Source organism: Colletotrichum aenigma (assembly GCF_013390185.1).
Source record: "Colletotrichum aenigma strain Cg56 chromosome Unknown KSG_Cg56_contig02, whole genome shotgun sequence".
NCBI classification, from domain to species: Eukaryota; Fungi; Ascomycota; class Sordariomycetes; order Glomerellales; family Glomerellaceae; genus Colletotrichum; species Colletotrichum aenigma.
In genome coordinates, this window is record NW_023500908.1 from 1,495,845 (window position 1) to 1,518,287 (window position 22,443).

At 49.0% G+C, this 22,443-nt stretch overlaps 5 protein-coding genes across 5 annotated transcripts; 3 read left to right on the forward strand and 2 right to left on the reverse strand.

Annotated features, from left to right (window-relative positions):
• Window positions 1-7,848: 7,848 nt before the first annotated feature.
• Window positions 7,849-8,695, forward strand: eglD-7 (putative endo-beta-1,4-glucanase D; the record flags this gene model as incomplete). Its single annotated transcript, XM_037317684.1, has 3 exons — window positions 7,849-8,152; window positions 8,205-8,466; window positions 8,524-8,695. 3 exons carry the CDS (start codon window positions 7,849-7,851, stop codon window positions 8,693-8,695), a joined length of 738 nt encoding a protein of 245 aa, XP_037183303.1.
• A 3,128-nt stretch (window positions 8,696-11,823) lies between these two features.
• CGCA056_v002427 (Efflux pump rdc3) lies at window positions 11,824-13,588 on the forward strand (the record flags this gene model as incomplete). Its single annotated transcript, XM_037317685.1, has 5 exons — window positions 11,824-12,089; window positions 12,142-12,148; window positions 12,201-12,650; window positions 12,706-13,284; window positions 13,340-13,588. 5 exons carry the CDS (start codon window positions 11,824-11,826, stop codon window positions 13,586-13,588), a joined length of 1,551 nt encoding a protein of 516 aa, XP_037183302.1.
• A 348-nt stretch (window positions 13,589-13,936) lies between these two features.
• CGCA056_v002428 (uncharacterized protein) lies at window positions 13,937-16,474 on the reverse strand (the record flags this gene model as incomplete). Its single annotated transcript, XM_037317686.1, has 9 exons — window positions 13,937-14,333; window positions 14,458-14,607; window positions 14,662-14,711; window positions 14,768-15,187; window positions 15,235-15,524; window positions 15,575-16,002; window positions 16,150-16,271; window positions 16,335-16,358; window positions 16,409-16,474. 9 exons carry the CDS (start codon window positions 16,472-16,474, stop codon window positions 13,937-13,939), a joined length of 1,947 nt encoding a protein of 648 aa, XP_037183301.1.
• A 459-nt stretch (window positions 16,475-16,933) lies between these two features.
• On the forward strand, window positions 16,934-18,421 carry CGCA056_v002429 (uncharacterized protein; the record flags this gene model as incomplete). The annotated part of the gene is made up of 8 exons (XM_037317687.1): window positions 16,934-16,974; window positions 17,036-17,223; window positions 17,275-17,387; window positions 17,438-17,554; window positions 17,613-17,685; window positions 17,734-17,837; window positions 17,903-18,180; window positions 18,256-18,421. The coding sequence occupies 8 exons, from the start codon at window positions 16,934-16,936 to the stop codon at window positions 18,419-18,421; spliced, it is 1,080 nt and encodes a 359-aa protein (XP_037183300.1).
• Window positions 18,422-19,326: 905 nt separating this feature from the next.
• apdF-8 (Aspyridones efflux protein apdF) lies at window positions 19,327-20,928 on the reverse strand (the record flags this gene model as incomplete). Its single annotated transcript, XM_037317688.1, has 3 exons — window positions 19,327-20,074; window positions 20,158-20,533; window positions 20,709-20,928. 3 exons carry the CDS (start codon window positions 20,926-20,928, stop codon window positions 19,327-19,329), a joined length of 1,344 nt encoding a protein of 447 aa, XP_037184306.1.
• Window positions 20,929-22,443: the final 1,515 nt, after the last annotated feature.

The following is a 22,443-nucleotide window of genomic DNA, read 5'->3' on the forward strand; positions in this document are numbered from 1 at the left end:
TGGACATTAACTGTTTGATGCTGAGTTGTGATGTGATTGACTTCCAGAACTTAGAAGTGAAGATCTTATCTCTGTCTGATATAATCTCTCTGGGCGTTCTATGGTTGGCGATGATATATTTAAGAAATATGTAGGCACATTCTTCAGCGTTACTTGCTTCTTTATACGGGATGAAGTAGGCATACTTCGTGAGTCGGTCCACAATAACAAGGACGCTGTCAAAGTGTGTTCCCGTAAGGGGTTCTCGAGACTTCGGTAATTTGACGATGAAGTCGAGGGATATGGATTGCCAGGCGGTTTGCGGCACAGGCAAGGGTTGTAGCATGCCATAAGGTTGATGTCGAGCAGGTTTGCTTTTGAGGCAAACCTCACAATCCTTAATTGCTTTTGCCACTCGTTCTCTGGTGACTTTTTCTCTATATTGTTATCATAGTCGTTTCCAGGTTTTCGTGATTCCTTGGTGACCATATGCAGGGCGAGCATGAAACTCCATAATTGCTTCGTCGTCTAGTTCGCTAGGCGGGCTAGTACTAGATCGTCCGGCCATCATCAAGAGTTTGGTTGCTAGCACTAGGTCTCCGTTGTTGTTTCCTTTGAGAATCACCTAGGTTTCTTCAGGTACTGGGACGTTATAGTCTGGTCGTCGGCTGAGAGCGTCAGCTCTGCTATTATCTGATCCTTTGCGGTGGATGATTCAGAAGTTGAATTCTGATAGGAATTCTAACTATCTAATCTGTCGTTTATTCAACACTTTTGAAGTCGTGAAGTGTGAAAGGTTCTTGTGGTCTGAATACATAAGTACTTCGTGTGTGGTTCCTGAGAGCTTAGGTCTCTATTCCCTAAAGGCTTCGATGATTGCCATAAGTTCCTTATCGTGAACCTGATAGTTGAGTTCAGGTCCGTGGAGCTTGCGAGAAAAGAAGGCATATGGGTGTAGTCGTCCTTCTGAATCTCGTTGTGATAATTGTGCTCCTATCGCATAGTCGGATGCGTCGGGTTCTACTTCGAACTGTTTTGTTGGATCTGGAATGCTTAAGACGGGCTTACTGGCGATGAGGTCCTTGATCTTCTGGAATGCTGTTCGTTGTGGTTCTTCCCATATAAAGGGCGTATCTTTGCGGCTGAGGCTTGTGAGAGCCGCGTTGATCTTGCCATAGTCTTTGATGAATTTGCAGTAGAAGTTGATGAAACCTAGAAATCCTTGGACTTCCTTGAGGTTGTTAGGTACCAGCCATTCCTTGATGGCTTTGACTTTGTTTTCTGACATACAGACTTTTCCAGGGGTGATAGTGAATCTGAGATATTCCACCCTCTGTGTGTGGAATTCGCTTTTCTCAGGTTCAACTAATAGCTTGGCTTCTTAGAGGGCTTGTAAGACGTGGTGTACGTCTTCCTTATGTTTCTCAAGTGTTGATGAGAAGATGAGGATGTCGTCGAGATAGACTACTACGCAGATGTTAACGTACTTGCGTAAGACTTAGTTGATCATATTTTGGAATGTTGCAAGGGCGTTGGTGAGGCTGAAGGGCATGACGAGGTACTCGAAATGTCCTTTTCGGGTTCTGAAAGCGGTTTTCCATTCTTCTCCTTGCTTCATCCTGATCAAGTTATAGGCTCCTTTGAGGTCGAGGGCTGTGAACCAGTTGGCTCCATGAAGGAGTCGTCTTATTTCGTTGATGAGTGGTAGTGGGTAGCGGTTCTTGATCGTCATTTCGTTTAGCATGCGGTAATCGACGTATAATCGTAGTTTTCCGTTCTTTTTGGGTACGAACAGGATTAGGCTTCCTGCTGGTGACGTTGAGGGTCTGATATATCCCTTCTTAAGATTTTCTTCAAGGTATTTATCTAGGGCTTCTATCTCTGTCTGGTTGAGTCTGTAGATCTTGTTGAAGCGTGGTTCCTTCCCTTTTTTGAGGGGTATTTCGTGGTTGAAACTGGTGTGTTCGGGCAGTCTGGTTTCTAATTCAGCTGCAAAGAGTTTCTCATACACTCTATATTCTTCTGGGATAGACAGAAGTAGATCGTTCTTCTGTTTGAGATCTATTGTTGTCGGTGGTTATGATATAGCTTCTTTTGCCTTGAGGTAACAGAGGTATCGTTTTGCTGTTCCTTATCGTATTGATTCGTTTGAGGCCTGATTCTTACAGGGCTGCTCAGGGACTGAATCATCGTGGTCCTAATGGAGTTAGCCTTTGCTCCAATCTATCCGTGGGTTGCTTATTCGTAGCCAGGGTAGTCCTAGCACTATGTCGTATATTCCTAGATCGGCAATATCGAATTGGATTCTTTCTTTTCGATTCAGGTAGCTTATCTCGAGGGGCGCAGTCTCATTATAGATAGTACCTCCTTCGTACTTGAATTCTTCTCCTTCTGCCGTGTGTAACTGATATGGTCGTTCCTTTCCTCCCCATCGTATTTCTAGCCTATTGATGGCTCGGGGGGCAATGAAGTTTGCTTCGGCTCCGCTGTCGATCAGCGTGAGTGTTGTCTGCTGATTGATAGTAACTTTGAGTTCGATATTACCCTTATGTCCTTGTGACATCTGATGAATAGATCTTATGCTTGTTGCCTGTTGTGATCCGTCGTCAGTAGGCGAGTCTAGTTTTTTGACTGCTCTGGTTGTCCTAGGTAGGTGATTTGCTTCCCTTCTCGTTATGCCTTTGCGAGGCTGTTTTCGCAGATCCTGACCTGTGGGGGTCTAGGTCCGTTCTTTGCGATTCTCCAGGTTCGTGCCTTTTCTTAGTAGTGAACTTAGCATTCGTCTTGTTAGCATTCGTCCTATTTCATGCTGTCGTTATGTTGACATCTCATAGGGAACTGAGGACTAGGTCTAAAGACTGCGAGGTTGTCTTCAAACAGTACCATAGTCCATCCGATCATAACAGAGGTCGAGTAGATCTCATAGATAGGTTCGTCGTCATGTCTTCTAGGGTAGAACTAGTAATCATGCTTTTCTCCTATGTGTTCCTTGCACTTGTCGTGGAAGCACTGGGGCCAGAAGAGGGTTCAGTGAAGCTGGTGGTTACTTCTCAGCGCGGGATGATCTTTCGTGTGTAGCTGAGGGGTGTAGCCTCAGTCTCGCTAGGCTGCTGAGGTGCCATAGAAGTGGCGTTATTACTTGTCTTGAAGCATGTCGATTTCTTGGTATCTCAGAAGTTGCTTAATTCTTCCTTCCTGGTCGTCAGGTTCCTCTTTAGAGCTGGAGTCGTCCACACTGGGGGTGAACCTATAGGCGATCTCTGCCTGAGTGCGTTGTCGGGCAACGTCGCGAGGTTCATCTGAGTCATAGGAAGAGCTTTCTCCTTCTCCGAAAGTCCAGTTGTTAGTCATACTGAGGAGTTGTTGTTCTATCAGAGGATCATGTTGGTGTTCCAGTTCTTCTTCTGATTCTTGTTGTTAATATAGTCATACTTATCTGTCGTCTTCTTGCTGGATTAGCTTCATTTCCTTCTGGATTTGTTGTTCTTCGTGGTGGAGTTGTTAGCTAGTTATGCGGGGGGTGATTAGTTCTAATCGCTGAATTCGTAGCATCTCGTTAAGTTGTTCAGTTGGTTTTCTAGCCACTTTGCTGTTGCTGGAGTGCATTATTGCCAGGGTCCTAGGGCGAGTGTCTAGGGTGGTCATGTTGTAACCAGACCGTCCAGGGTTGCTGTCCCTTAGGTAGTGTCCTAACATTTCTTTATCTTCGAGGTGAATTCGACAGTTGTCGTCGTAGCATCCGGTCCACGACTGGGATGCATATGGGGCTTTTGCAATTATGTTGACTTGTCGAGGTCGTTCTGCCACTGGTTTCCAGGGGAGCTTCTTAGGCTGTTCGCAGTCTTTAGCGATATAGCCTTGCTTATTGCAGTTATAGCACTTAGGGTTCCAAGGTTTTTTGTTATTAGGTTTAGTCATCATGCTGAGATCCATAGGTCTGCTGTGTTATCTATAGGCGGTGCTCTAGCGGGTGTTATTCCAGTTGTTGCAGGGTCTGTTGTCGTTCCGCTAGCTGTTGAACTTCTGTTGAGGCTGCTATTAGTACTTACGTCCTGAATTTAGGTTTTGTTGTTTCTCTCCTCGTTCCTTTCGTCGTTTATAGAGGCGGTTGTCAACTTTAATAGCATGTTCGACGTAGGCGAGGAAGCTAGGAGGTGTCTCCAGTTTGGCCATTTCGTCTTTAACCTCATCCTTAAGTCCTTAATAAAAGGCAAAAACTTTGCTTTCGTCGGTCATGTGGAGTCTTGCAGCTAATCGCCTAAACTCTGCGGCGTAGAGTGTAGCTGACTTGGTTTGTCGTAGGTGGGATAGGTCTCATTCGGCCTGTCTTCGTTCATCAGGGTCAAGGAAGAGAGATTCTAGGGCCTTAACATAGCCTGTGAAGCTGAAGAAGATGTCCTTGACTTCTTAGCTGTATTTCTCGACAGGGTTGTCAAGCTATTCCTGTTGAAGGGGTTCGAACCAGGCAAGGGCTCGTCCCCAAAGGAAGGTGGCCGCGTGTACAACGCGTTCGGTGTCGTTTTGGAAGGTGTTTATGTGGAAGGCCTGGTAGGTTCAGACTTATACCAGGTGTCCTTTGAGTTGTCCTGGGGTTCCGTCGAAAGTGGAAGGCGTGTTGAGCTTGAGGCGTTCTCGTCCTTCGACTGGGGCGGATATGACGTTAGCAGCAGCTCGGAGGGTGGCGACTTCTTTCTCCAGATCCTGGTTCTTGCGGGCTTGTTCCTGGAGTTCGCTAAGGGCCGCGGCGTTCTGGTTGAACATTTCGCGCATTGCCTTGAAGTCGCTATTAGTCTTATTAAGCTGGCGCTTAAGTTCTTCGGTGTCGTCCTCACTGTCTGAGTCGTCCTTCATCTTCTGGTCTCCTAGTTCCTAGGCTAGGTTTTAGATGGCTCGTCCTCCTGAAGTAGACGAGGATCCCAGGGTAGGCGACTTGACAGAGGCGCGGGAAGACATTATCGTTCGTTACTGTTAGTAGGAATCAATAGTCAACTTACTGAACAGGAGCAATCAAAGTGTTACGGTCAGCTATCCGACAGTAGGGTCTGCTAACAGAAGCTGGGGATTGATACGTTCTAACAGTATACTGGGTCGTGGTCGTAGGTCGTAGTTCGTAGGCTGTAGTAGATCGGTTCTTCAGAGGCCAAGGTGATCAGTCTTAGACTCAATAAGTGATTTCGCAGTGAAGGTAAGCTGAGAGTATCCGTGAGGATGAATACTAAGTTGATTGCTGAAGAGCTATGGAAGTCTGACCATGAGCCAGGCTCAGGGTCATACTATATACAAGTTCTGAACAGTGGTCTTTGTCTATCTAAGGGTGATCACCTAGGTGCATGAGGTGATCGCGATCAGTTGGCAAAGCCAACTGATCACTGAGCGTTCCTTCCTGTGCTCCACTGATCGTTTCCTTATCTTATCGTCACGTGACTTGTACCATAGTTCTTCCGTGCCGAGTGAGTTCCTGTTGTTCCCGTGATCCTGCAGTACAAATGTCCTGTCCTAGCCGCCCGGCGCCCAAGTGGGTCGGTCAACTGTTATCCATGCATAACGGGTCGTAACAGTAGTAATAACCTCTTTATAATTATTTAAAAAAACTAAGATAAAGTATATAGATTTTTATGTATATAACTTAATCCTCTAATATAAAACTTAATAGTATATTAAATATACTATTACTTTCTATTAATGTATTTTAATAAAATAATATATTATTAAGATAAAGTATAGAGATATTTTAAATATTTTGAAATAAACTTTAAAATAAATAAACTATATAATATTAATTACATTAAGCGTTTTATATTATTAAAGTATAATACCTTGTTAAAGGAACTTGAAGATATATATATAATTACTATAGTATAATAATAGTTAATAGGGGTAGTTAGATATATAAGGGGTAGTTAGAGTAAGGGAGACCTTTTATATATCCTTAGTTATATAAAAATTCACAAAAGAATTCTTTACAAAATATGCTATAGATCTTAGTTTCTTACTAGTTCTTAGCTTTAGGTGATCTTAAGGAGGTAGCAAGTCTCCAAGCCTCGCACTACAGTGTCGGATGTATGAGATACATTCAACTGAGGCTGTGATAATTTGTAAATCGAGTCCGTAAACTCTGTTGTATGGTACGAATTGCCTGGGGAGTTAAGAATAGCGCGCGAGATTTGAGCTGTTGTGTATAGCATCTGCCTAATCTTGCGGTGTTTTGTGCCAATTGAGACCCGCACAACGTTAACAGGCACTCGTTTCGTCCTGTATCCGGCCCGGAGATAGCTGATTATCATACTGCTTAATCTAAGTCAAAAGACTGATGGCGTTGTGGCAATTTAGTAATCCTAGGTACAACACAAAAGCAGTCCTTTCGAAGCCCGTCACGAGTTCTCTCCATTCCTCGGGTATTCGTGATTTTCCCAATATTGGACAAGGCGTACCGCGGTTGCAAATCAGACTTGTGCTCTTTCCCAGGGCTATGGCTACCTATCCCGTTCCGATGGCTTTGGGGAATAGTCTTCACCAACAACTTGAGGTTCGGAGGAGAACTTGCAAAATTGCCGACATGCAGGTCGGTTAGTTTTATACAGAGGTTGACTTTCCGTTTGACTTGAATACAAGCGCATCGACTTTGATGAGTCCGAACAATCTCCGCTTAGTCTTAACGACGTTGCCATCCATTTCCTGTGCAGTCTTCATAGGTGGGTTGTAATCACATGTTTACTGTGAAAGCTTTTCACGGGCAGACAAATCCAGATACATACCTAAGAGCTGATGCTTCATAGTGAATATTCAGATATCCGCGGCTTAAGCCGCATTGGTTGACAAATAGATGGTACGCACATTGAGTCCGAGATGGGAAACGGACTGAGAGTAGTTGCTTCTGAGCGGTTCAACCCGCGCCGTTGACCACTCAACATGAAGACAGGCAAAACTTATTTGTATTTGCAATGTTAAGATGCGTGGTTTAAATAATCTGGACGATAGGTCTGATCGTGCTAGTGCCGTCGTGAAAGCGGATGTCTCGGTGCTCCGGCGACATAGACGGCGTCGTATGCACGATCTGATGTTTCAAAGGTCCGATGAGAGAGATGCACAACAACCTTAATCGATCATTAATCCAATCGTGGGATGAACTTACGGATTTGTTTCAATCACATAATAGACTTTGGATCAACACGGTGTCAACATGCAAGGGGCGAAGGCAGCGAAGCCGAAAAAAGAGCGGGACGCATCGACATGACAAGTCCCCTGGATATGCACCGGAATCCTTCACCAGCAAACATCGAATCTGAGCTGCTCACATGAGACGGCAAGGGACGAGCATGCCAAACAGCAGTGATGTTCGTGCGCCCCCAGCTTCTCGAGTTCTTTGAGCTCGTCCTAGCCCCTGATGGCGCGTGTTCATAGCTTTCGGTTGCGGCGCGCTGCCAGGGCGATCTTGGCGCCGCAGGGGCGAAAGTAAGCACGGCCGAGGACCACCAACGAGAGTTCTCATGTACACAGCAACGTACAGATTTTGAGGTGGAGGCCACCGCGGGCCAAGAGCAACCCCAAGATTTATTCAATCAATCAGAGCAGACAGCGGTGATGTTAGCATGAGAAGTTCAGCGGCACAGGCGCCCCCAGGTGCCGCTGAAACCAACAAAGACCTCTGTGTTGGTCTGCAAGCCCTCAAGGCAATGCGAGCCTGCCATCAGCGTGCTCCATGGGGGCCAACCACCCCAGTGTGGCGGCTTTTGACGGGAGATAAAAGCCATCCGATGTCCTGTCGAGGCATCTACATGATCTCAAGTAATCCGGATTCCAGCGTTCCCTACTCAGTGCTATCCATTATCTTCTTCTTCCTGAGGCTTCTTTGCTTTTCCGACCGCAATCATGAAGTTCCTCCCACTCTTCGTCACTCTTGCCACAACTGCAAACGCACATTCAATTTTCCAACGGCTAGCTGTTGACGGCGTAGACCAGGGCCAACTGAAGGGAGTTCGCGCGCCAGAAGACGACGGCCCGATTACCAACCTCAACGATGCCAACTTCGCCTGCAACAAGAACCTCGTCTTCTTAGATAAATCTGTCATCACGGTTCCTGCTGGTGCCAACGTCGGTACTTGGTGGGGACACGGCATGGCTGATGCGATAGTTCCAGGCGACGTGGACCATCCTATTGCAGAAAGCCACAAAGGTACGGACGGTGCTTTGACCCGTGACTGGCAACCATGCTAACCCTGAAGAAGGTCCCATTATGGCGTACCTTGCCAAGGTAGACAATGCCGCGACAGCCTCATCTACCGGGCTGAGGTGGTTCAAGATCGCAGAGAGCGGTCTTCAGAATAACCGGTGGGCGATTGATGATCTAAGGGCTGATGAAGGGTGGTTCAACTTCACGATGCCTTCGTGCGTTGCGTCCGGAGACTACCTCATGAGAGTTGAGATCATCGCGTTGCATGAAGCATTTGAGGCGATGAAACAACCTCAATTTTACATGGAATGTGCACAGTACGTCTCTCTTGAAACCAATATGCCCCGTCAAGCCAGATATTAACGATGAGACAGAATTCATGTTAAAGGATCCGGTACGAATACCGGCGTAGACTTTGCCGAATTCCCTGGGACATATCAGCTCGAGGAGCCAGGCCTTGTCTTCAACATTTACGATGATAACGGTGGATATGACCCCACTGGGAAAACATATTCGATTCCTGGGCCCAAAGTTTTGACTTGCTGAGCCGGCTTCCATGTAGCGAGTTTCAAGGCTGCTGGAGGAACGTTGTGCTGACGGCGATGGGTCGCACTCTGTGGCTAGGTGTTGATCATTACTTTTCTCTCGACTACTTTTCTATCAAAACCATTTCAACTTTGTGGTGTTGGACATCGGCACCAATTGAGCTTCGTGACTGTTTATCCACTATCGTGATGCCAATGTAGGACTCAGGAATACCATGCGCAGATCGATATGGCGACATCGGTACGACGGTACCCTCGGCAGCTTTCCAGTTTTCTCAATTTCGCCTCCAATTATATTTGATGCAGATTAATAAAATGTCAATATGTGTATCATTCAGTGTTGTCTTTCATTGCCAGCTGTGAGAAGATGTCGCGCCGGAGATGATAAGCGAAAGGAAACGTTGATGAGATACTCCCACCATCTTACCCAAAAATCGATGGTACACCAGCTACAATGAATCAGAGATTACGTATCTATGTATATGTAGAGCTGAGTGCGCGTATCGCATTTCCGTCTCGCGCATGCTTGTTTCCGTCCCAAATCCAGAACCCAGGCAACGAAGGTTTGGATACACTAGGAGATACTAAGAGGGGCTCATGCATAATTGAATTCAATCTGAACCCCTCGCAAGCTCCGATATCCCCGTTAGTCCTAATAGTATTGTTGCCGACTCACTCCCGGGCGTGGGAACTGAGCCGAAGGGCTGTCTGTGAATTGAGGCTGGGATTTGAAAGACGTTCCGGAACAGTTTGTCCCCGTATTTAGCCTCAATCAATCATGTAGTCACATGTCATCCTACCCATGATATTTGATATATTCTTCAGAGACAAACTCTTGGGAGAACCGGGTTTTGCCGTTGCCTATTTTAATTTGGCTATCGGTCACGAATATGTTGAAGGTGATGCAACATGATCAGTCGTAGTTGTAAAAGCCGGGTTATTCCTTTGACCCAGCGACACAAGTGACGTGCTCAGTATCGGGCGACGTTTCTGAGATGCGAACTTGTATTACGAAAGAATTAATGGCAGGTAATGGTTGTGAATGTCATGCTCTGACTTGAGCGTCACTGTATTGAAGGCTCAAGTGTGGGCTGACCAGTGGACTCTGTTAACAACACAACGCAATAAACTCACAAAGACACTTATGCTATCAAGTCAGAGAATTCTTCCAAAATAGTTATTTGCGAAACCGATGGTTGATACGTAAAACTGTTACTTCATTGCTTGACGCGAGATGATCTACAACGAAGTTGCAGATCACTTTACGTTGACCAAAGCTTGGCCTAAGAAAAATCTTTCGGGCATCTTTTATTACCCGTTCATGCCCCGCCGAGAATGTCACACAATGGTTTGGTCGAAGAAACGAAGAATTCTTGGCCCGAATCCGAAAAATACAGGCCCGGCAGGCCTGGTGGAGCCGGGATAAATCAAGCTCTGCCAGCGCCGGTCGCTGTTCCGCCAAGATTCGAGCCGGCAAGTTGCGAAATTATGTGACTGCCCCGGACTTAGGAATTCAAGACTCTTGAATGTTTGCGCCTCACGGGAATTGTGTGAGTCCCGGGGAGGTAACATTGCAGGTGTGGCTGATGTTTTATCGACGGCTCAAGACTTCCGCGTATTCGCTAACCCCTTCTCGCATCTAGAACAGCTGGGAGGCCTTATCGAGTCTCAGCAGCGACTGATCAGCAGTAGGCTGTGAGCTAGCGCCATGTTTGTTGGCGACGCTAGAATTTTCTCTGACAATGGGCCAATCCCACGTCCCATGGCAATCCCGGGGTCACTCGCTGTCGCTTTCTTTCCCATCAAGGAGTCATGAACCGGGATTCACCAGCGGGTTCTTGCAACTGTCCGGCGCTGCGGCAAGACCCGCGGCTCTCGACTCTTGGGCGGGTTACGCCAATTTCAAAGACCTGGACCTTATTTCCCCGCAGGGGCCCAGTAAGCGGGAGCGCCATCCTCCGGCGCAAGTTATGCAACCTCCGGCTCGATTTATGCAAGCGTCGGGTCCAGATGACCCCATTATCGCGGACGTCTAGAAGTTTAGGAAGAGTCTTAGCGCGATTTGGGGTTAGTGATATCGAAATGCGACCAGTCGCATGGCTCACTGTCTTGAAATTTCGAGCGTACAGCATGCAGTTTCTCGGAGCTGGCTGAGAGGCTTGTGTGAGCTAAAGCTTGCTATGCGCACTCATCCATACGGACTGGTTCAATGGGCGCACGAGTTGTCATGGGCCGGTGTTCAAGCTTAAGACGATGCTGTGACCATTCCACGTGTGTAATATGCGCATGTTAAGTTGATGCAACATTCGTAATTCGTATCACGACACTTGCTCTCTATGACGATGCGACGTAAATCATGAATGCGAAAATCAAGGGGCCCAGGGCAATGGTTCTCCGGATTTAAGAAGCGTTACAATACCCGAAGATCTGGCCCGATCACGGAAGGGGTGGCTCATCCGATGGACTTTTGACAGCAAACACGATGCTTGGGCCAGGCGCTTTTTGACATCGATCAGATTTTTCTTTTGAGAGGTACGGGGCCGCCAACATGAGTCGAATGGCATGTTGACGCGCCATCTGGAAATAGGGACCAAGCAGAATTCCGTCCCAAAAGATGGCCAAACCCCGTGTCTTGCCATGTCAACGCCGCGTCTCTCATCAAATGGTTCCAAGCCGTCAAGCCATTAAGCGGGATGGACCCCTGTCGCCGTTCGATCTGACCCAATCGCGTGCGAGCTCGCCTTCGCATTCCCTGGGTTTCTCGGTTTCGGTTTCTTTTTGCAATGGGTGGATCGAGCCCAGTCCTTGCGCAGCACAGCGGAGCAAAACCAGGCGAACGGGAAGGGCGCAAGGTCCTGGGATCTGCACAATTTTGTGCACCGGAGCGGTTCCCCCCCTTGTCGTTACCCGTGGCGCGCCTGCGTGCTCGTGTGTCTACCGTGATAGATATAATGTTACGTTTCCCCTTTGCTGGAAGTTCTTGAATTTCTTTTGAGGCTCGTGCCAAGCGCTTCTATTCGACGACAACACTCGACCTCCCGAACACCAGCTTAGAATTCACCTCACAACTTACACCAAGCGCACACTCCCGCCTATTAGAGTCTCAGTTTCTCAAGTCAACCCGGCAGTATGGCGGAACGAAGGCCTTCGGACTCTGCGCCGAGAGATGTGGATGTGGAGAAGGGAATCAGCCCCAACGCCTCCGACCTCGAGGGCGCAACTATCAGACCCGAATCTGGCCGCGAAGCCGCATTGAATCCTGACGATGCGCCGAAAGAGAACGATCCCAATATCGTCGACTGGGACGGCCCCGACGACCCTCAAAACCCACAAAACTGGCCCGCGAGTCAGAAGTGGATGAACATTGCCGTCATCTCTATCTTGACGCTTGTAACGTAAGTTGATACTCTCTAATATGCTTTGAGTTACCCCTACTAACAGCTTCAGACCACTTGTAAGCAACTCTACTTGCGCAAATCATGTTCAGTGACTGACCTCATTCCCAGGGCTCTTCAATGTTCGCACCCGGTATTCCCAAGATCATGGTCGAATTCCACGAGACATCATCCATGACAGCCACATTCGTTGTTTCTGTCTACATTCTCGGTTTTGCCTTCGGTCCCCTTATGGTCGCCCCTCTCAGCGAAGTCTACGGCCGCAGACTCCTCTACAACTGGGGTAACGTCCTTTTTACCGTCTTCACCGTCGGAGCCGCTCTCGCCAAGAACATGCCTATGCTTATGGCCTTCCGATTCCTCATGGGTCTTGCTGGATCCGTGCCCATCACTATCGGTAGCGGTAGTATCGCAGACATCATGCCCATCGAGCAGAGAGGTCGCGCAATGTCGGCATGGGCTATGGGACCTCTTCTCGGACCTTGCATCGGGCCTGTTGCTGGTGGATATCTGATCAAGGCAGCTGGCTGGAGATGGATTTATTGGCTCGTGGTCATTGTGGTATGTCATAACTATACACCGTGGAAGTTGGCTGTCAGTTCTAACCCATTTACAGGGCGGCGTTTTTATCCCTCTCTCCTGGTTCCTGATGAAGGAGACCTTCGCCCCTGTTCTTCTTGAGCAAAAGACTAAGCGTCTGCGCAAGGAGACTGGCAATGAGAACCTCCGCAGCAAGCTTGAGACCGAGGCCAAGGTTTCTGACAAGTTCAAGTTTGCCATCATCCGCCCTCTGAAGCTTCTTTTCGCCACCCCCATTGTCACCCTCATGGCTCTCTACGTTGCTGTCACCTACGGCATCTTGTACCTTCTCATCACGACATTCTCTTTCGTCTTCAAGGACTACTACGGATTCGACGAGGGAACTGTCGGCCTGACTTTCCTTCCTGCCGGTATCGGTATGATTATCGGTGTCGGAACTTTCGGCACTCTCACCGACTACATCGTCAAGAGGAACAAGGACAAGGGCTTGCCTCACCGACCCGAAATTCGCCTGAGCCCTGCCATGGCCATGCCTTGCGGAGTCGTCCTCCCCATCGGCCTCTTCCTCTATGGTTGGACTGTCGAGAAGCACGTCCACTTCATCGTGCCTATGATTGGTGTCGTAATCTTTGCCGCTGGTCTTATGGGTGTCATGGTGTGTATCCCACCTACCGTTACTTTAAGGATGCGTTGCTAACAACAAGCTGTAGACTTGCGTTCAGAACTACCTCCTTGACGCATACCCTCGCTACGCAGCCTCGGTCACCGCCGCGCTGGCGGTTCTTCGATCCCTGGCTGGAGCCCTCCTGCCCCTTGGTGGTCTGGAGATGTACAACGCCCTTGGCCTTGGCTGGGGAAATAGTCTCCTGGGTTTCATCGCTCTTGCCCTCGTCCCCATTCCCCTGCTCTTCTATCTCTTCGGCGAGCGCATCAGAAACAAGTTCAAGCCCAACTTGTAAAGTTTTGAAGCATAAGTAGCATGTCGATCTTTCATGGCGTCGGCGTTTGGTTCAGCATTAGAGCATGACTTGCATTAGATGGATGGCATGAGACGAAAGCGGCTACGGCCAGCAATTGTTTGTAATTATTTGATGGGCGAAAACTGCTGTTGCGACTGGGTTATGAACACCCATGATTACATTTACTGTACATATTTGAATGGAATATGGAATCGAACCGTGGGGCGGGTACCACTAGTGTTAGACATCATCGTCGCCCTTGGTTTCGTGGTGACTACATGTATAGTCTGCGGAAGATTGTGCGCCTCTCTTCTCCATGTCAAATGCTGGAATCCATCAGTTCCCACGTCATTGAAATGCATCCTCGTTTAGTAGACCCAAAAAGTGCTGCTGTTCACGGTACCAATCGCCCAACCCAGACCCGTCCGCATCGCAACTCTCATTGCCATGACGTATTGTTTCAAGACCGTGAGCGTCGGGAACGTCGATATCAAGCAGAGACTCAAGTGAATGTTGATTCAAGCTACCGTCCCACTCGCCCGTCTTTGACTCAATATGAAGGCGGGCAGCCCTGCAGAGGAGTTTGTAGATCCGGTGTGGATGAGTTGAGCAATCGGAAGCTTGATCCTCAGGCTGGAGCGACCTGGCAAACCGATCAAGAACGGCAAGATCTGCGTCATCGGCGGTCCGCACCGCATGGAGAAACAGGACACTGAATGACACGAATGGCATATTCAGAATAGCCCTGTCAAGTCAGCACAAGAATTGGGTTCTGCTTCCTTTGACTAATTGTGCCGCCAGATATGACAAGCCAGCTAAAACAGCTAAAGGCAAGGGTGTAGAGAGATTTCAAATATTGAAACACATACCAACTTATGTACTTGTTCACAATTTGGGGATCACTCTGGCAGTTACGGATGCTCGTCATGCACTGATGATGGATCTCGAGGGCTAGCCGAGCGACTGCGACGCATTCATCGGAGGCGCCGCTTGGAGAGCTTCCGACCGAGGGTATCGCTCTGAGGATTAGCGTGAGGAGTGATGTATGACAGACCAAATGGCATTGCAAATACAAAACACGCAAAGGGTCTTCATTCTCCTCCGGGTCGCGGTTGTTGGCATTCTGGAACGAAAAATTAGCAACATTCATTCTTCGTTGCATGGTTCACGCCAACCAACCTCCATATCCACATGAACATCTCGTATCATCTCCCGCAGTTGTGTTGCAAGCACCTCGGCGTCGTGCCCCCTCTCCAGGACGGGCCGCGATAAGCCTTGGGGGCTGTAAAGTTGTTCATATGCTTTGCCTTGAATTCTGGCCAACCTGATGCTCCTCGGCTGACTGCCTGGGTCAAATGAGAATGATATATCAACATCACGAATGTTGGGGGGCCGATCAAGCTGCAAAGACAGCCCCTTGTCGAGCGAGTACACAGACCAGAAGAGACTCTCTTGCATATCAGTCGACGCAAATGACCCGTCACGAGCTCTCCTTCGTGGGCTAGGCCGATGGTATCCCAGCGTTTGGCACAGACTTGCGGCGGATGAGATGAGAGACCAAGCTACGGTTGCTTTGGCATTTTCCATAGCGTCATAGGCCTGCCATAGTTAGTCAGTTATATAATCTTCGTACGATCAGAACCTACTGCTAGTGTTAATGCAGCAACCGCATCCATAGCTGCCGGCAGTAGCAATGGAAGTCTTGCGACCGCGTCGTGGAGGTTCTTGCGGCACATCAACCAGTGCTCCCTGTAGTCGTTGAGACCGGTAGTGATGAGATGTTCGGCAAATATGTAGGTAAGATAGCCGTTGGCCAAGACGAAGTCGATCTCAGTATAGTCGTCGATCGCAAAATACATCTTTCTGCATACTTCTTCGAAGTAGTCTATGGGAAGCACTCGTAATATTCGAGCGATGCGGAAGAAATGCTCACGCGCTGCTTAGATGTGAGGAGAATATCATGCGAATAGCGGATGAAGACCTTACCTCTGACCCAACGCAAAATCTCGAGGACATCTTTGACAGGAGGCATCTGTGGATCTTCAATGCGCCCTCCTTTGAGAACATTTTTATCACGTGAACGGTGGTTTCCACCGGGCGACGGATCCTCCAGCGTACGTGTGAGATCAGTCAAGGATGAGACGACTTCAGATGTCTCCGGGCTTGACCCATCCGAAGTGACTGTCCCGTCTTCTAAAACAGACTTCAGAAGGTCAATGACATGGGCTGAGTGGTCGAATGAGGACACACTGGTGGCAATGGTGTCTCCTGTGGTTAAGGGCGGGGCCGACGCTTCAGCATCACTGCTGGTGAGAGCATTCGGGGCTGGTTTCGGAATCTGTGATGAATCGAGATTTTTTAGTATTAACTTGATATCGTCAATGCCTTTGGCAATATCATCAATCTTCTTCTCGCTATATTCATGGGAGATTGGTTGTCAGCAACTGCTCGTCCAAGACTACGTGCAGCTATGCCATTGCCACCATCTGTGAAAACCTGGAAGACCGGCCAAGTGGCAAGCAAACACCAGTCTTGTGCTTGGATCCATATGCATTACTTACTACTGAGCTGAAATCAGCACTCTTTGCTTGGGCGTCGATGTGTTGGATGCAACTGCGCTGTGGGTGCAGTTGACTTTTGCCACAACGCAGTTTGAGCACGGCGAACCTCTGTCGCAGCCAATCTACTCGTTCCCAGCATCAGTCATTTTAACAGCCTTTTCATCAAGTCAATCTAGAAGACATACCTTTCTTGAACGGCACTGGTCACACTAACTCCTCCGTCAGCTTCCACTCCTTGACGGCGTTGTCGTCAGCTTACTGATCGTCGGGCGATGGCCGGGCGAGATCTCGTCCTCTTGTCAGACTCAATTCCGCGGTTCTCCATGATGATTGACGCCGTACATGCAAATTGACCAAACGTTTTGGCCGTTGTGAACGGCACTCGACAGAAGTCATGTTGGTTATGAGATGACTAATGGTGAAGCCTGGGTATTCCGAGGTTGCTGACGCATCTCGGACAATTACCAAAGTTCCAGTCCGCAGTCGCGCCGTCAGTACGCCCACGCAACCAGCGGAAACGCGCGCATCCCCGGTCGGGACCTAGAGACCGTAAATCGATTTTTGATTGGTTCCCGTGTAAGTCGTCGGAGTCTGGTATCTGATTACTCTTTTCATCACAAAAGTACCCATGCTAGATCAGCAGAATCATCAAGGAAGAAGGTGATCGTTTGTATCATGCCATGAACTATGATAATCATAAGTATGAGCAAAGAGAAGCGCAGGGAAGTCTCTTGCTCGTCATCTCAATCCGAAGCATCACACAAGTCAAGGAATCTCCGACATCATGAACCACAACATTCTTATCACTGGCGCTGCCGGATACATGTACGCAGGATGAATCCTAGTAATCCACACAGCATTCAGTGACTGACATTTACGGTGACAGCGGCGGCTCCGTCCTCGCAGATTTCCTAGAGCGCACGAGCGGCCCTATCAACAAGGCAAATATCTTTGCTGTTGTCCGAACGGAGGAGCAAGCCCAGAAACTGATTGCGGCAAAACTCGGAGTCAACGTGGTCCAATTTGATCTGGCCGATCAGCAAGCTGTTGCAGAAGCAATTGTCGAGAACAAAAGTATGTCGCATCCATTAGGATACCGCAACAGTACAACTAATGATTTCCTAGTTGATCTCGTGATTCATACCGCTGGTGTCATCGACCATCAACCCCTGTCAAACCTCATAAAGGGGCTCGGCGAGCTTCGTGCGACAACCAGCAAAGATGTCTACTTCGTCCACGTAGGTTATGATCTTTCCAACGCCCCAGCAATCACTCATTACTTTTGCAGACTTCGGTAGCGACGATTTTCACCGAATATGGTGGCTGGTCTGCTGGCCAGGTCAGGGATACCGATAGCCTTTACGAAAAGGAGAAGGAAATCGGGGGCCCAAGCCATCCTCGACTGGTAAGACGCTTTTGAAACCCAAATCCGCAACCTATGCTGATTCTTCTTGTCATTGCAGTCCAACATCCTGGTCATGGATCAAGCTGAAGCATCCGGCGTGACTCCCTTCATCATCCCGGTGCCACTTGTTTGTGAGTTGAATACAGAAAAGGCTTAACCATCATACTGACGACATCAAGATGGCCGAGGCACTGGCGAAGGCAACAAGCTGTCCGTCAATATTCCGGCCATGGTCAGAGCTAGCAAGCGGCTTAGGGTTGTTCACAAATTCGATAAGGATGCAGTAAGTCTCTGCAAATTTACCGCGACTGCTTTTTGTCAACTTGCTCACCAGTTGCAATTACCCAGCGCCAACTTGCGATACATATCCTGGATTTGGTAGAGCTTTACAGGCTCCTAACGGAGAACATACTCCTTGGAAAGCCCATCCCGAGCGGTCATGAGGGCTACTACTTTGCCACAGTGCACCGAGTTCCCTGGTGGGATGTCATGGATCGAATTGCTGTGGCCATGCACGCACGCGGGCTTGTCGATGAACCAACGACCAAAGTCTGGCCCAGCTACGACGTGGCGGCTGACACTCTTGGGTTCCCGCGACTGTATATCCGGGCTATGGGAATCTCTAAGTAAGCGATACCTTGACTGCACATATTTTGTTTCGTTTCCGCTGCATTGAAAGTAGTTGCTGACCTTTGAAATAGCGGAGAACTTGTGGCTGTCAACGGATACAAGCTTGGATGGCAACCCAAGTGGACTCAGGAGATGTTTTTAGAGTCCATTGATGATGAAGTCCAGGATGTTTTGGAACTTGACACTGCTCAACCTTCTTCTCTTTTCACAACCCTTTTGTCGTCGTCCGGTAACTAGGACTTTCGCCATGGGACTACGAAGGTCTGGAAACGAGGTCCTGACTTGGTGGAGCTAGGTACACTGTCGCTACTGCTAATTATTCATCCACTCACTCAGTCTAATCTACAAATCGATTCTTTTTTCCGTTTCATGGGCCTTACTTATTATCATTGAAATTCTGTCCATTATCGAGGGTAATAATGCTAGGCTCTCAGGCTCATCATAGCCCTTAGAGTCACCACATGTCTTCGTATAAAACAAAGCAGAACTCTTGAAAGACATCGTGCTCTTACTTCTAGAACAGCGTTTGAGCGTTGCCACTAAAATTAGCGTTCTCTGAGTTCGCTGTTGAGCAGAAGCGGAAATAAGAAGGTTGATGATGTCTCATGAGCCCCAGCAACTCGGCTCCGATCACAGCATCTCAACGAGCTTGAGATTCTCCGCCCTGATGGTCTAGTGGTATGATTCTCCCTTAGGGTTGTTCTCAACATTTCAATCTGGGAGAGGTCCCAGGTTCGATCCCTGGTTAGGGCCCAATTACTTTTGCCCTCCCCCACATCGGCTCATGTGGACCTGAGGCTCACTTTTTGCATCTTGTTGACCCGTCGAAGGTGGAGGCAACAGTAGCATACAGCTCTAGCGAGGCTTTAGGCAGGGTATGTAGTCGTACTGATTGGTCTGGTAGCACGTAGTGAAACATAGATAGCCTGTGTAAAGAAGCCTTTTACCAGTGGCAAAGCACGAGCAAACATTTCGAGCCCTGATATATACAAGCGACGTAAGAATTTGTTTCGCCGCAATCATTATTCCATTCAGAGCGTTGTTTCGTCAAGCATTAAGTGGTGAGTAGTCTATCTAGTCTAGTCTATAGGTCATGTCAGGGTCGTGTGCCATAAGGCAGTCTAGAGTCTAAGTCTAGGATATCAAAGTCTATGATTCAACCTCCAACCCTTCGCCATGCCCCTTGAACATGCGATCATTATGCTTCCTAGCGCGAGGCATACTCCAGCCCATATCCAGGCGCTAGAGTATCCAAATGTGCGCACCAATGCCCCTCCCACCGGAGAACCGAGGAGGAGAGCAACCGACATGACGGAATACGCCATGCCAAGTCTAGTACCGATGAAATTTCGGTCTGAAGTAATATGTGTGAAGGTTGCAGGTTGCAGTGAGAAGAAGCTCCCACTGCTGAACCCGTAGAACACGACAACAACGATGAGACCAGTTGCATTGCTGACAGCCATCAGGCAGAACGCCGAGATGGACAAAATTAGCACAGCCACAACCAACATGTTCATCGTCCCGATCCGTGACGCAAACAAGTTGGGAATGGTCCTTCCGAGGATGGACGCACCGTTCAGGATGGAGAGCAGATACGTGGCGACGCGCGGCGACGCAGTCTCGGTTGCCAGAGCGTACTTCTGGACATAGACGAACGGCGTGTACATGCCTAAAAAGACCAGACAGCAGGCGCAAACGAAGAGCAGGTAAGGGACGTCTCTGCAGGCGGACCTGTCGATCCAGGCGCGCCGTTGCGCCGAGGCTTTGGGCGTGTGCATGCTCACGATCGAAATCGCCAGCGTCGTTAAAGCGATCAACGCCATGGTGCGCACAGTCCAGCGGAACCCGATCGCGGGTTCAAGCGACCGAAACATGATGGGGAGGACCAGGCTGTGATGCGAGAAAGTCAAAGTCAGCCCTGTCCGGTGGGATACTTTCGTTTGTGTCTATTGACGATGTTCCGGAAGACTTACCCGCCCACGCCGCTCCCCGCAGCCGCGATGCCTGTCGCAACAGGCAATTTTGTCGAAAACCATGGGGAAAGAACAGCAACTCCCAGAACTGCGAGGCTGCCCATTCCAACACCAACACAGAGTCCCTGAGAGAGGAGGAGTTGCCAGAGGTTGCTGCTGAGACTCTGGCAGATGGAGCCAACGACAATGAGCAGGGATCCCACCCACAAGAGCTGGCGCGCATAGCCCAGGTCGAAAACAGGGCCGGCGATGAACCCCAAAAACACCATTAGAAAGCTCTGCAAAGAGCCGATTGTGGAAATAGCAAATGGGCTGTTTACCTGCAGGAGGTCATCCTCATAGTAAGCCTGGAAGGTTCCGAAGCTTGCAACGAGGCCTGTCATCGCGCGTTCAGTCAGCCTCGGCTCTCTTCGGCACTTGCAATCAAGCTAAATATTTACACCACTATGCAACTGCTCTTGCACGTTGAGCAGTTGCGGATACGGGGGGTGACGTTGCAACGGCCTTGCGTTGCATCGAAGGGGATCGCTGAGTCCGAGGTTGCAGCTTACCCCATGTGTTGAAATAAATGAAAAACGCCCCGAGAACCTGCAGCCACGCTTTCAAGCCACCGTTCGGAGGGTCCGCTATCTTGGGCTTGGCAGGAGTTATTTGTGGCGCTGATAGCTCGTCGATAGCATTTTCCTCGTCGATCTCGGAGAGGAAGTTCGGGCTGTCCTGGTCGGTGTCGTCGGGCCCTGTGGGCTTTTCTTTGTCCGAGGTAAATGTCATGCTCCGGTCGGGATACCGTCGCATCGACGTGCTGGTGTCGATAGATTGCGTTTCCGTCGGATCACCCCCTCTGGTTCCCTCCTCAAGGCTGTGCCGTGCCTCTCCAACCTCTATCCCACGCGCGCCTGTTCCGCTGTGACTATGGATATGCCTTTACACGTAGTAATGCGAGGGCCAGGGATGTTGTCGTGATTGATTGGATGACGTCTCAATCCGGTCGGGTGCGATACCCTTTGGGAAACTGCAAAACACAGAGGCTAAACTCAAGGACAAAGGTTTCGGATAGGCCAGGACAGGCTAAAGGATCGCCCGTGCAGATTGGATGGTGTGCAGATGTAGAAGGTCGCAGTGGTCTTTCAGCTCTCAATACAGGTCACTCATTTCACATTACGAAGAGATTCGGGCTGGCAATCACTGGGTTGATGAAGCCTCAGAGGGCAGGTCCCATTGCAAATTCCTTCGATTAGTCTCGGTATTCAGGAGTGCCACCGGCGTTGAGGCATTTGAGCGCTCGTCGATACCTCGGACAAGTGGAGTGGCTCTTTGATAATTTTTGAGCGATTGTGGTTAGGTTACATTGGGCGGTGAATGAAGAAATGGTCTGCTCGGCCTGCTTTCGGGCATGCTCCGTAGCCTGGTGGCGGGGGTGTAGGTTTTTATTTCTATGTTTTGTTCGTTCCGAACATCGTTCCGACATCCAACGTGATTCCGAGCCTGTGTGTCATCATCAATGCTCTTCTTCCCGTATAGGGTAACAACAGGCATTGTCCGCCGTGTCTTCGTTGTCTCATCAGGGACCCAACGCTGGGGGCTCTGTTGAAAATTTCTTCCAAGGAATGGCGCGACAACCTACGGGGATTTTCAAGTCTATTCCTCCTAAACATGCAAATCATTACGGAAGCGCCCGACACTTCTTTAGCCACTGTATATGAGATGTAAAGCGTGTGTGATGACTTATGAATCCCAGTTCATCCCACCCAGAGTCATCCCACTTCCCTTGCCATCCTATGTTTGTTGCACTTTAATTCCGCAGTGACGGAACGGAACGTGGAGGTCTCGGGTGTCGGGCGAAATGCCGGATGGCAGAAACTCTGTGCCTTTCGGGCAAGCCAAAGGCACATGTTGGCTGCGGTTGGCTACGAATACAGCCAGCCCGCAGTAGCTTGTAGATTAGGTTGCAGATTCCGTGTTAAAGAATCGGCTCTTATCGCCGTTATCGTAAATACTACGCGTATCAAGCTCGGACTTCGGTCTTGGCTCCCCCTGACAATCAAACGGAGATCCAGTCGGGCAGGTGATTGAAATTGCAGCCGCGCCCTACAACGGGATCTGTATGCAAACGCCTGACTCTTGCACCGGTGAGGATTGACAATATAGGACCCGGAAGAGCTTAGATCACCGCGAAGGCTCCAATTGGCTGAAATACTGATCATGCAAGATATCTCTCTACCGTCTAATGATACAATCCAATGATTGTAATGCTTTTGTGGTTCAACGCTCCCTTTCCCTGGCCTT